This window comes from Hemicordylus capensis, chromosome 2 (assembly GCF_027244095.1).
Source record: "Hemicordylus capensis ecotype Gifberg chromosome 2, rHemCap1.1.pri, whole genome shotgun sequence".
Lineage (NCBI taxonomy): Eukaryota > Metazoa > Chordata > Lepidosauria > Squamata > Cordylidae > Hemicordylus > Hemicordylus capensis.
Genome location: NC_069658.1, coordinates 324,409,303 through 324,422,602, shown reverse-complemented (window position 1 = coordinate 324,422,602; position 13,300 = coordinate 324,409,303). Strand labels below are relative to the sequence as shown.

Below are 13,300 nucleotides of genomic sequence, written 5' to 3'. Positions count from 1 at the left end.
ACTGGATCTGTTTTAAACATAACGAAAACTGAGCCAGCCGTGAAGTAACAGACCTTTAAGAAAGCCTCAAGAGAAAATAAGAAACAGTAGCAGCCTACTTCTTGTATTGCTTTTTAAAATCAGACTTTGGGGTTTCCCCATGCAATGTACAGGGAAGAAATAACTGCGGCTTTCCGGTGCTAAGCCTAAAGCATCAATTCTTAAAAGCCCTATTGTACAATGTAGCACTTATTTCCGAGTAAACAGGCACAATTTTACGGAAATATCTCTCTCTCTCTCTCTCTGCACGCAGCTCTTTTCTTTCCGTGGAATTGCTGTAGTCTGCCCTTGTTTCCATCCGGGGTCTCCCTTGTCTTGCTCATTTTGCTACTACTGAGCTTTGAATGGCTACGGAGGATGCTTTCGGCGGAGGGGAGGTGGGGCTTTGGCTCTCTCGGAACTTTAGTCCGACGTCGTTTTCACCCGTACCGCTGTATTGTCTGTAGCCCTAAGCGGAAGTGCTCTGTTTGTTACTGTCCTATCTGGCTCGCGAGACGCTGCTCTTTTGCTGTCTAGAAAAGAAACGCTGTTGTTGGAGTGACGCCTTTGTAAATGCACAGGTACAAGCTCACCATCACGTTAACTATCTCCTCATCTTTAGAAACTGCGTATTACTCATCTCCTTCTCCCCGCTCGTTAAATAAGAAACCGTTCTTAAGGCCAGCTTCGTTTCAGTTTTATTGGGTGCCCCTTGCCACGCCTTTTGAGTCTCTGACCTCTGTCAGTCTTGCTCACGCGCTTCTGACAGCTGCATGGCTGGCACTGCAAATTCTGCATGAGGACGTCAGTTAGCGGCACAGTTTTAAGAAGACTAGAGAAGGGAAAGTTTTCCCCTCTGCTCCTGAGTTGTTTCTGACTCTTGCTAGAAGCAGATGATAGTCTCTTCAAAGAGCTGATGATAACACGGTACAGATATTGTTGCCTGTGAGGTGCACGTGTATCTCACAATCATTTTTGTTCCCAGGGTTTTGTAATGCCTCCACAACCTCTTTGATCAGAGATGACAGAGGGACAAAAGACATGAGTGTGTACATCCTGGGAAATCGTAACTGTGTCCTGCCGCTTTTTCCAGCTCCTATACCTAATTTTGTCTCATTCTCTTTCATTTTCTTTTAATTGCCTTTAACTGATTATAGAGGGCAATGGAGGGATAGAACTCCTGGGCAAGAAGGTTGTTAGTCAGGGAATAGGGCTTCAGCTGATGTTGGATGGGGTCACATTCACTCTGAAAACTCTCCATCGCACTCTGCGGGTGCTCCTTGACCCAAGTCTGACACTGAATGTATAGGTGTCAGTTGCAATGAGGAGTAGGTTTCCCCAGCTTAGGCTGATGTGCAAACTGCACCTATTCCTTAATAAAGCAAGCTTGGCCATGACGACAGATGTTTTGGTAACTCCGAAAATGGGCTACTGTTATGCAGCCCCCTTTACATGGGGCTGCCCTTGATTTCTGGATACTGTAGCTAGGGTAGCATACAGCAGCCAGGCTAATGAGTAGAGCTGGTCCATTGGATCACATAACACCAAAATTGCTTCAGCTGCAGTAGCTTCCAGTTTATTTCCTGACTCAATTCAAGGTGCTAGTTATGACCTTTAAATTCCCGAATTGCTTGGTTCCAATGGGTTTAAAGGCTAGACTTACCTTTGCTGAAGCTATGCTGATTCTCCTTCCTTTCACGCATTACAAATTCCTACAAACAAATATCCACATACAGACAATCATCCTCAACAGTCATTCCCATGGGTTTCTTTGCTCCGTGCATGTGTTGGGAAACCATAATTGGCAGTGATGTGCTATCAACATATATGATTTACATGGATCTCAAATTTATTTATTTGTACAAATTTGTAGTATGTGGAAGGCCATGACAATGTACACATGGATTTCATGTTAAGATGCCTTCTGGATAGGAGTTTGATGTGGGGAAATAAGTCTAAGCAGTATCCAGTAGTGCTTAGCTTCCATCCACGCAAAAGCGGTTAGAACTGCTATTTTAAGAATGCAACCATGTTCTGCTTTCTCTAGTTATGTGACATGAGTTCGTCAAATTGGTAATGTTGATAATAACTCACTTAAAAAAAAATCTAGGCAGTGTGGGAAGCAAGCCTCTTTTATATCTGAGAAGATATATTTAGGTTCTCTCTCTTTCTGTAGGTCCCTATTGGATGAATGAATCATCTGAGTGCTGTGCAAGAAGACGACCTGTGAAATATCCCACTGACATTCTGCTATATAAGCAATGATGAGATCTGGGAGTTCTGCGATGGTGATATATACTCTAAGACAACCAGAGTGCTGAAAGTGGACCAGAAAAGGAGAGCTTGGTCTCATCCTTGAACATTGTAATTGGCTTCAGCCATGAAGGTTCTCACCAGCCCTTTGTACAAGAAGCTTTTGTATTTGTTTCCTCACTGTGGACATCATGGAATGAGTCTTGCTGAAGGCTCCGTCCCAAATCCCTGCTACAGACTGCAAAGGCAGTATTTCTCCTATAAGGCGGGTCTGATGGCAGCTGCCGATCTGGTCAACTACTGGAAAGATGTGTTTGAGGTGAATGAGATCCCTGAAGCACAGACATCATCTGAATATATTGTTTCCCACGTCCTGGGAGCAAAAACAGTTAAGTGCTGTGGGTGAAATATTGCTTGTTTATGCAGAGTGCTGAAATTAATGTTCAGAGATCTGTCTCATGTCTGGTTCTTCGTCTAACAGTTCTGTGCTTTCACCCAGAGATATCCCAGGCCTCTCCAGTGAGGGAGATAGTAAACAAAGAAACAAAGGTGACTTGATATGTAATCTTTTGGCATGGCTTTAAGGAGCTTTGCTCTCCTTTGAGCAATGATCATCAGGGATGTTGGCTGTTTATAATTGTATCTGAGACTCCCATTTACAGATGCTTATTCTCAATTGTTTACACTGAACAAAAATCAGCAACTGTTTGCTATATGTAAGAAGTAGTGTAGTCATCCTGCCTTTTTCATTTGAGGAAATTAGTCTTTCTTTTTGATGCTCAATATCATACAGCTTGGTCTTGGAACTGTGTAGCACCCACATTTGCTCAGCATTTCATTAGTCTATAACTTTGGCTTTGCAATATTGCAAGGGAGGCTGATTTATAAGCCTGCATTTTTCACTGCTGTGTCAGCAGGGAGGAGGTTTATCCCCCCAGGTTTGCAACAGCCACTTTGGTCACCTGTGGTAGAAAACAATTCTCTCTCTCTCTCTCTCTCTCTCTCTCTCTCTCTTCTTTAGTGTGAATAAGCAAGGAAGACCTTGCCCCTACTAACAGTAAAGATGCTCTCTTTAAAGCGGTGATTCTTTATGCTTAGCAATTTATTCATCCCAGCATAGTGTCCTTCCTAGTGACTGTTCGCTAGTATCTCCCTTGTGTCTTTTAAAAGATTATGAGCCACTTTGGGACAAGGAACCATCTTCTTATTTCTTTGTGATGTAAGCTACTTTGAGAACTTTTTGTGTTTGTTGAAAAGTGGTACATAAAAAAAATCAGCGTCTTATAAATGGGAAGATAGGATCTTTTTCTTTTTGATTTTATTTATATTTATATACTGCCCTTTGTCCTAAGACACCAGGTTTTCCCCTTCAAGCAGTCAATGTGCTTCCACATAAATGTTTCCCCTTTCCATTATATTTGAACTTGAGGTCACCCAATGAAATTGATTGTCAATAAACTGAAAACAGACAAAAGGAAATATCACTTCATACAATGCTTAATTGCCGTATTTAATCGAATATTTTATTTATATATTTAACATTTCTATACCGCCCAAAACTTACATTTCTGGGCAGTTTACAATTAAAATAATTTAAACATTAAAATCATTTACATTAAAATCATTTAAAACCCAACATTACAAGTATTAAAACTATAAATCTAATTAAAAGCCTGGGTGAATAAATATGTCTTCAGTGCCTTTTTAAAAATTGTCAGAGATGTGGAGGCTCTTATTTCAACAGGGAGCACATTCCAAAGCCCAGGGCAGCAACAGAGAAGGCCCGTCCCCGAGTAGCCACCGGACGAGCTGGTGGTAACCGCAGACGAACCTCTCCAGATGATCTTAACGGGCGATGGGGCTCATGGTGAAGAAGACAAATACCCAGAACCTAAGATGGGTATTTCCCACCAAGACAGGCTTTGAAGCACAGAGGCTCTAACTACATAGTACAGGTGCTAAATCAGAAGGGGATTGCCAATAGATCAATCTCAACAATTAATGAGCTGGAGTCCAGAGGGGTAATACAAGAGACACAGAATAGAAGATGATCCTGAGTTTAAGACAAGCTCCATTAAAAATGAGTTAAATAGAGGCCATACTATTTATCCAAAAGGAAGAGGACCCAGAATTTTAGATGACCCCACCCACCGCCTCCAAATCCCAATACCAAAGAACTTGGGGAAAACCTAGTTTTGGAGTCAGGCAAATACAGTCACTCATAAAATTCACTATCACAAAATACAATTACAATCACCAGTTTAGATGGGTACAAAAGGAAGTTACACAAATTTATGGAGAATAAGTGTATCAACAGGAACTACACATTATGACTAAATCAAACCTCCATGTTCAAAAGCAGTAAACCACTGAATACCAGTTGCTGTGGGCAAGAGGAGAGAAAGGCTGTTCCTTCATTACCTGCTTGTAGGCTTCTCAGAGGTATCTGGTTTGCCACTGTGGGAAGCAGGATATTGGACTATATGAGCCTTTGGTCCAGTCTAGCTGGACTCTTCTTGTTGTTGTTATTAGTATTTTTACATTTATATCCCGCTCTTCCTCCAAGGAGCCCAGAGCGGTGTACTACATACTTGAGTTTCTTTTTCACAACAACCCTGTGATGTAGGTTAGGCTGAGAGCAAAGTGGCTGGCCCAGAGTCACCCAGCTAGTTTCATGGCTGAACGGGGATTTGAACTCGGGTCTCCCCGGTCCTAGTCCAGCACTCTAACCACTACACCACGACTAACATGTAGATAGGAGGACTCTTAAAAGAGGAGTGTTTTGTTTTGTTTTTTGATGTGATAATAGCATTTGGGTAAGTGTGTAGATGCATTTTCTCTTCAGTTTCAGAGCTTGAGTGCCAGCAGCATCTCTGCTCCCCTCTCATCAAAGCAGCAGGAAGAGGTCCAGCAGCTATGTGCAAAACGGCTACAGAGGTGAGCACTGAGACTGATACGTTTCACTTTTTCAACAACTTTTTATAAAAATGGTAGAAAGGAAAGAAATAAAAGGTGCTATGAGTTGGGTTTAGGTCAGTTGCTTGTACTAAAATGCGTGTGGAGTGGCAAGTGGCTAAACAGCAGCTGAAGTCAGGGACAGAGGCCTGCATTATACAAGCAACAAAGGGAGGGGGACTATATTAAATCCATGGCTAATGTTAAGGGGAATTGGTCCCAGCTTAGCATAGAGAGGAGGATACACCTCTCACATATTGGGTAATAAAAAATTCAAGACCAAAGAAGAACACCATCCAGCAAGTACTATTGCTAGAGAGAGCTGCTAAGCGATGCCTCCCACTCTGCAATACAGCAGCAGGCCTTTGGCCTTCCATTTAGCACTTAAATAAATCATGAGACAATCTCTTTGAAATTCACAAAGCCTTTGTAAGAACTGAGCCAGCAGAGAGATGTGAGTGACAGACAGTACCGGTAGGCTTACAAGAGTGCCATCCATTAGTTAAGTGGCCTTAAATAATTAAATAAATCAGACATTTCCAGCAAAGCATGAGCCCAGGGAAGATGGAGACTATTTAACCTTTTGAATACTGAAACATGTTTATGGAAGCTGGCTGCATCTTCCAGTGTGACAGATTTCTTTAAGTCCTTGTTGGTAGTATTTGTAATGAGAAGAATCTTGGCCCCTGTTCAGATCTGCATTGGTTTCTGGTTAAAAATCACACAGTTTCTTTTATTAACTCTTTGTGGATTTGGAACCATTCAACTTATGAAAATATGACTATTTAACATACAGTGCTGGAACTGGTTTATCTTAGATGGTTGAATTTAATTATTTGCTATCCTTTTTAGTTTTGGTTTTACAATAACCTGAATACTAATTAATGCTTGTGCTGGGACAAATGTAATACTTGTTCTTGCGTTGATCTTTTGTTTATGTTCTAAAACATAAACAAAATTACAAGTAAAACCACATTTAATATCCCTTGTTCTTCATGTTGTAGAATCTGGCAAAATGCTGAACTTCTTGGAATCTGATGGCTGGTTTATTTTAATCCTAGCTAAAAACAGCAGCAGCTGCAGGAGCAGCAATTTACTTCTAAAGGCTGCTGAGAAGGAATTTGCAGATGTAGCGCAGTAGCTGCAGAAAGCTTAGAAACCAAGCTTTCAAACCTGAGCAGCACTTCCAGTGGGAAGAAGGAAATATTTTCTGTCGCAAACATCTCCTTGTCCCAGCCCATTTCTCTTAGGCCATATCGACATTGTAGTCTGTTCTCATGAGCAGCCAAGCCTGGGTGAATCCCGGCAGTGCTGTGGTGCTACACCCAGTGCTGCAGCCCAGCTCTTAGCCAAGGTTAAGGGTGCCAATGTGCCCTTAACCCGACTCTGAAGATCGTGTGTCAGCATGAGCTGCTGACAGCATTAGATGGGCACCTAGAGTGCCCGTCTCCTGAGGAAATCCCCCAGTGCACTGTGGGAGTCTTGGAGGCAAGGACAACAGGTCCTGGCCTCAGAATGATCCATGCTCTTCCGCAATGCATGGAGCAGCAGTGATTGTGTGGGAGCAAGCTCCGTACTCCCACTGAAGGCAAGCTTTGGGAAGCCTTCCCCCTGCTTGCCCGCGTGGTAGGTCATATTAATGGCCCCTGTATGTTGTATTGCACTTTGATGCTAAATGGCGGTAGAGTTCCTGGCAGATGTTTGCCGTAGCCCTCAGAAGTACTAGTTACGCACACCAAGCACCACTGCTTGGAAGAAAGGTCTATGTTCCTACTAAAGCATAATAAGGCAGGCAAAGTCTACCCTTGACCATTGTGATTACCAAGTGTTAGACCAAACTGGTCTGTCTTTGTAGTCTCCTTTGCTGTTTTCCTCTACTACTGTTGGACTTTTTCTTGTATAGAGAAATTAAAAGGTACTTTCCACCTCCCTTTAAGTTCCTTGTAGGTCCTCAACTGCCACACAGGATTGTTGGAATCGTAGTTCTTGCCATGTATCATGGTGCATACCGTGGCTGCGTCCCTTAAACAACTGTGATTCCCACAGTCCCATGCACTTGTTGGGGACTTCCAAGGAGCTTAAAGGGGTGGGGAAAAGATACTTTTTAAGTAGAAGCTGCAGAGAGAAGCAAACATCAAGACAGCTGACTCCAGTACTCTGGAGGGACTGAAGAGGATATTGTGCCTGGTGTCTCCTGCATCTACCTGGATCCCAAATAAGGGTGGGAGACAGGGATTGGGCAGTGGCAGGTTGGAGGTCTGACAGACATGTCAGAACTCCAACCGAATACTGCAACAACTGAAGGGAATTTTGTCAGCGTTCCAACTGTTCCTCATAGGACGTAATGTCAGATATGACCCAACACATATTATGGTTATTAAGGCACCATCTGGCCAAAAGTATAAATGTTGGAATATAGTATACAAATGACATCAAAAGTATACATATTACTGTCTTATGCTTTTCATGTATAAGTCTTGAAAAATTGCATTTTACTTTATTTTCTGTTTGACCAGTTTCTGTGGAGAGGTTGGAAAAATGCTTTCTTAGGGTATCTGGGATGGAGTGAATATTAGCTCTTCCCTAGTACTGCAAAAGTGAGTAAAGCCTTAAATATGAAGCTCCAATTCAGTCATTGGCAGAGCCATGGAAAACCCATGGCATTGGTGTCAACACCCAGAGTTGAATCCTTTTAGCTGTTCATCAGAGAACATTTGGAAACTCCATGATAGCACTGAATGTTCTGTCTTTCCCTCCCACTCCACCATTATGGAAGATACTGCCAGTACAGTTGTTTGTTTTGGAGGATGATAGAAAGTTGATCATGATGATAAATAATTGTACATAATTGCAGTCCTGGCCATGTACTCGGTATAACTTGCCTCATTCTGTTGCAGGATGCCTCTGCAATATGTACTTGGTGAGTGGGATTTTCAAGATCTCACACTCAAGATGAAACCTCCAGTCTTCATTCCTCGACCAGAAACAGAGGCAAGTACATCAGGAGTACACACGCACACCCGCCCATTCCCTTTCTCTGTTTTGAAAGAAGTGCACTATGAGACAGCCAAAAGAATACTCCTTTTATTTGCTCCTCTTGGAGTCTTATAGGTGATCTTCGGTGCCTGATCTGACCCATAGACTCTCTCAGACCAACATAGGCACAAACGTTGTTGCCTAGCATACTTTACCTTAGTCTGTTATAACATGTCCTTGGAACAAAATTACATGTTTATCCTGCCCTTCCTCCTAAGAGCTCAGAGCAGCAAACAAGGTTCTCAGCCGCGATAGGTTAGAATGAGAGTGTGTGACTGGCCCAAGGACACACTGTGAGGGATCAGCCAAAACTAGATCTCTCTAGTCCTAGTTCAAGACTCTTAAACACTGCACTACACTGACTCTGAACTGAAAATCACTGGGATTTAGTTGCTTTTCCTCCTGCTATAACAGTGCCAATGCACATTTTTGCCATACCTGGTGTATGACATTTTTATGAATAGGTATAAGAAGATGGTAGCTAATGTCAGTTTTTAACAATTTAAATTGTAAATTGTCCCCTGCTAACTGAGCAAAGAGGCACCTTTGAAAAGTGGTGATTCTCTTTATTGAGCAGGGAGAGAGCAACTGGCCCTATCCCTCCCCAGCACAGCATCCCTCCAGTGGCTGTTGCTGGTGTCTATTTTATGTTTCTTTTTTTAGATTGTGAACCTGTTGGGGACTGGGAGCCATTTTCTGTATTTATATCTATGTAAACTGCTTTGGGAACTTTGGTTGAAAAGTGGTATATAAATATCCTAAATTTGAGACTGACTTAAAAACCTGATCTGTGGATGTCTCTCACAGGACTGGCAGCAGCAGATGTGGGGTCTGCTGGTTGTCTCTGCTGGTTTGCACTGGTAGGAAGTGGAAAGGTTTGAATGGGTAGACAGTGGAGAAAATGTTGGCCGTTTGGTTTGTAAAAGGTCAGGAAAGAATTGTGGGAAGACAACGCTCTTGTCTGCTGTTTCTTAAGCTAGCAGTTCCCATTAACTGTATAAATAGAGACCAGCCTTCAGCTATGCTTTTGCTGGAGCCAGACTAGATATTCATTGGGTTCTCCATGGCATTTCACATATGGCAAGACCCAAAGTACATGTTGCTCTTTTGCTTGTATTCCCACCCCCCACCCCCTCCATCCTTTTTTAAAACACCAAAATAAGCCATGGGGCACATTGGGAGGGCAGGGGGCTACACTCCAACTACCAAATCATCCCACCCAGCCACTTTTTCCCCACAGCAGGAAAAAAGAAGGCTATAATTGCCCTGCAGGGCCCAAAAGCAATTTGATGATTTTTTAAAACAGAAGAATGCCACAGGCGAAAAGGTTACTCACCCCTTCACTCCCACTGGTCCTCTGCTCAGGCCATTAGCCTCGATGGCTGCTTTTAGTTTAGGGAAGAAGTACTTGGGCTAGTTATCATGTCTGGCCTGAACTTGAGTTTCTTGTATCATCAAAGCTCATTTTCTAAAATGACATTTCTCTGTTCTAAAAAGAGAAAAGAAAAGAAAAATTAAAAAGTATGGAAGGACTTTTAAAGTATGTAGTTGCCGGAGCTGAAACATAACATTCCTCTTCATTGCTTACCTCCAATTCATCTGGATGCCAGTGACAGTCTTTATGTTGTGATAAGTGTAAAGGATGCTCTTCTAGTAAAGAACCTGCCTCTCCTTTGAAATGCATTTTCCTTCTTCCCTTGGTTCTTCTTTTCTGAAAACCTCTCATTCATTTTCCTCTTTTCTTCATAACTATGAATTCTAGAAACTGGAGCCCCTTTCAGCTTTTCTTACCATGAAGCTGGAGGGGCTGTGACTGTGGTAGGAGTCTTCCCAACCTAAAGGGGAAGGTGCCACACTGAAACAAGCCTATGCACGACAATGTTTACAGACTAGTTTCAGATGTAGTGGTCTAACATTGGATGACTTAGGACGAGAGTACTCAAAATGGAAATAGACAGAAATAAACATGTTCAGGCATAATTCAGAGTACAGCTGGAGCCATTCAGATTCCTATATCTTATGAAGTTTTACTATGTTTCCTTACTCCCCCCCCCCCCAAGCAGGGATTGTTCATATTACATGCTCTCCCTGATGTCCTTCTGGCCCATTTTTGGCCAATGGGGTTGCAGAAGAGATGGGTGGCCCACTTCCTCCTTCCTGTTGAAGTGCGCAGGTAGAGAAGGAGCTGGTATATACACACATAGTCTGGTGGTTACCCTGCATTTTAAAAAACCTTTATGATTTAAAAAATCATACAAGTTTGACTCATTTAAAAAATAAAAATAAATATCCGTGGGTCTTGCGCAAAGCTGCCACCTGTCTCTGTAGCCAGCTACAGGATGTTTTTTAAGCAGAGAGGTAAGTGAAAAATTAGGGGGGAAATCATAAGTTAGTATCGGCTGGCCATGGAGCTCTGAAACGAGGCACAGTTGTTGCACAGGATAGCGGGACTGTGTATTCTAAGCCAATCTGTTACTCGTTTGATTTTTTTAAAAAATAATTTTTTTAGACAGGGAGGGTGTTTCACTTACTTTTTAAATTTTCCCCTTTGAGCTTGTGCAATGCTGCAATCAGCCACCAGATGGTAGTCTTGCGCAAGATCGGGAAATTTTTGAAAATGTTGGTCTAGTAAGAACTAATCTGCTTGCTTTCCTTTCACTATCCCTACAACTGGACTAAATCTGGTCCAAATTGTTAGACAGTTCACAAGTTAGCCTAGTTATTATTACATTACATTTATATACCGCCCAACTCGCAACAACTCTGGGTGGTACACAAACCATAACAAAACAACAAACTCAAAATAAGAACTTAAGAACAGCCCTGCTGGATCAGGCACAAGGTCTATCTAGTCCAGCATCCTGTTTCCCACAGAGGCCCACCAGATACCTCTGGGGAGCCCACAGGCAAGAGGTATGTGCATGCCCTCTCTCCTGCTGTTGCTCCCCTGCAGCTGGTATTGAGAGGCATTGTGCTTCTGAGACTGGAGATGGCCCACAGTCACCAGACTAGTAGCCATTGATAGACTTGTCCTCCATGAACCTGTCTAAATCTCTTTTAAAGCCATCCAAGCTGGTGGCCATCACCACATCCCATGGCAAGGAATTCCATAGATTAATTATGTGCTGTGTGAAAAAGTACTTCCGCTTGTTGGTCCTAAATTTCCCAACCTTCAATTTCATGGGGTGACCCCTGGTTCTAGTGTTGTGAGAGAGGGAGAAAAATTCCTGTCTGTCTACCCTCTCCACTCCATGCATAATTGTATACACTTCGATCATGTCTCCCCTTAGTCATCTCTTTTCCAAGGTAAAGAGCCCCAGATGCTGTAGCCTAGCCTCATAAGGAAGGTGCTCCAGGCCCCTGATCATTTTGGTTGCCCTCTTCTGCACCTTTTCCAGTTCTATAATATCCTTTTTAAGATATGGTGACCAAAGCTGTACACAGTGCTCCAGATGTGGCCACACCATAGATTTGTATAAGGGCATTATAATATTAGCAGTTTTATTTTCAATCCCCCTCCTAATGATTCCTAGCATGGAATAAGTTTTTTTTCACAGCTGCCGCGCACTGAGACAACACTTTCAATGAGCTATCCAACACAACCCCAAGATCTCTCTTCTGTTCAGGCACCGACAGTTCAGATCCCATCAGCATATGTGAGAAGTTGGTGTTTTTTGCCGATGGGCATCACTTTTCACTTCCTTACATTGAACTGCATTTGCCATTTTGTTGCCCAGTCCCCCAGTTTGGAGAGATCCTTTTGGAGCTCCTCACAATTGGTTGTGGATTTCACTACCCTAAAGTCCTAATAAAATCACAACAAAATCACAATAAAAATGAAACAATATATTTAACAATCTTGAAAGGCTAAGCTGTTTCAAGGCAAGACCTAACACAATCATCAATACATTGAGGAGAGATCCAGAAGCCCAACATCCTGTCCTAACCTTTAGTCCCATGCTCTTTGGCGGCCGGCTTCGGAGGCTGCAGCCAGCAGCTGCGCTGATGCCCCAGCCCTGGCTTTATAAAAGCTGGACTAGCCACACCCTCACTGCTCTCACCAGCAGGGCCCAGCTGGCCATGATGACCCACTCAGCCAGGGAAAGGAGTAGCCTGCAGGCTTCAGATAGGAAGGAGGTAGCAAGGCCTAAGAGATTCAGCTTCTGCAGTCCCAGAAGCATGTTCCCAGTCCCTTAGACCACCCAGCAGTCAGGAGGGAGGCAGATGTTCAGACCTCTCCAGCAGCTCCTACAACTTACACCAGATATTCCTTGCTCCTCAGACATTCATGCGTTCACTTGCTCCTCAAATGTTCATGCATCTGCCATCTTGAATTGGGGTGGATGACATCATCACAAACTATGCGTTTGAGGTGTCTCTATGTGTCCCTACAACTGTACCAAATTTGGTCCAGATCGGTTCTCACTTGCACCTCAAACCTTCACGTGTCCGCCATCTTGAATTAGGGTGAATGACTTCATTGAAAACTACGCCCTTGGGCCATCCCTATGTGTCTCTACACCTGTACCAAATTTGGTTAAAATCGATTATACAGTCCACAAATTAGCCCACTTGCACCTCAAACATTTATGTGTTTGTCATCTTGATTTGGGGTGAGTAACATCATCACAAACTGTGCCATTGAGGCATCCCTGTGTGTCCCTACAGTTTTAGCAAATTTGGTTCAAATCAGTTAGGTAGTTCACAAGTTAGCCCATTTACGTCTCAAAAGTTTCCACATCTGCCATCTTGAATCAGGGTGAATGACAGCATCTCAAATTATGCTGTTGAGGTGTCCCTATGTGTCCCTACAACTGTACCCAATTTGGTTCATATTGGTCCAGACATTGCAAAGTTGATAAGGGGGGACACACAGACAGGCACACGGAATGCCGGGTGATCTCATAAGCAAACTTGGAAAGTAGACTAAAAAGTGAAACCTCCTCCCTGTCTAAAAATGGTATTAAAAATCATTTCAGTGATAGATCAGCTTCAAATGTAATACAGAGTCACACTATCCAGTGCTACAACTGTGCCT

At 42.9% G+C, this 13,300-nt stretch overlaps 1 protein-coding gene across 4 annotated transcripts in view; it reads left to right on the top strand.

Annotated features, from left to right (window-relative positions):
* Positions 1-425: 425 nt before the first annotated feature.
* The window catches only part of HEMK1 (HemK methyltransferase family member 1), a 68,599-nt gene continuing 55,724 nt past the window's right edge, over positions 426-13,300 (top strand). The window contains exons 1-4 of one of the 4 annotated variants that reach the window (XR_008316995.1): positions 426-599; positions 2,195-2,659; positions 5,117-5,208; positions 8,124-8,217. Coding sequence is in view for 3 of the 4 variants with exons in the window: in XM_053299905.1 (XP_053155880.1) it covers positions 2,399-2,659; positions 5,117-5,208; positions 8,124-8,217 (447 nt within the window). In the remaining variant the exon portion in view is untranslated. The other 3 variants (XM_053299905.1, XM_053299906.1, XM_053299908.1) reach the window with 3 other exon arrangements.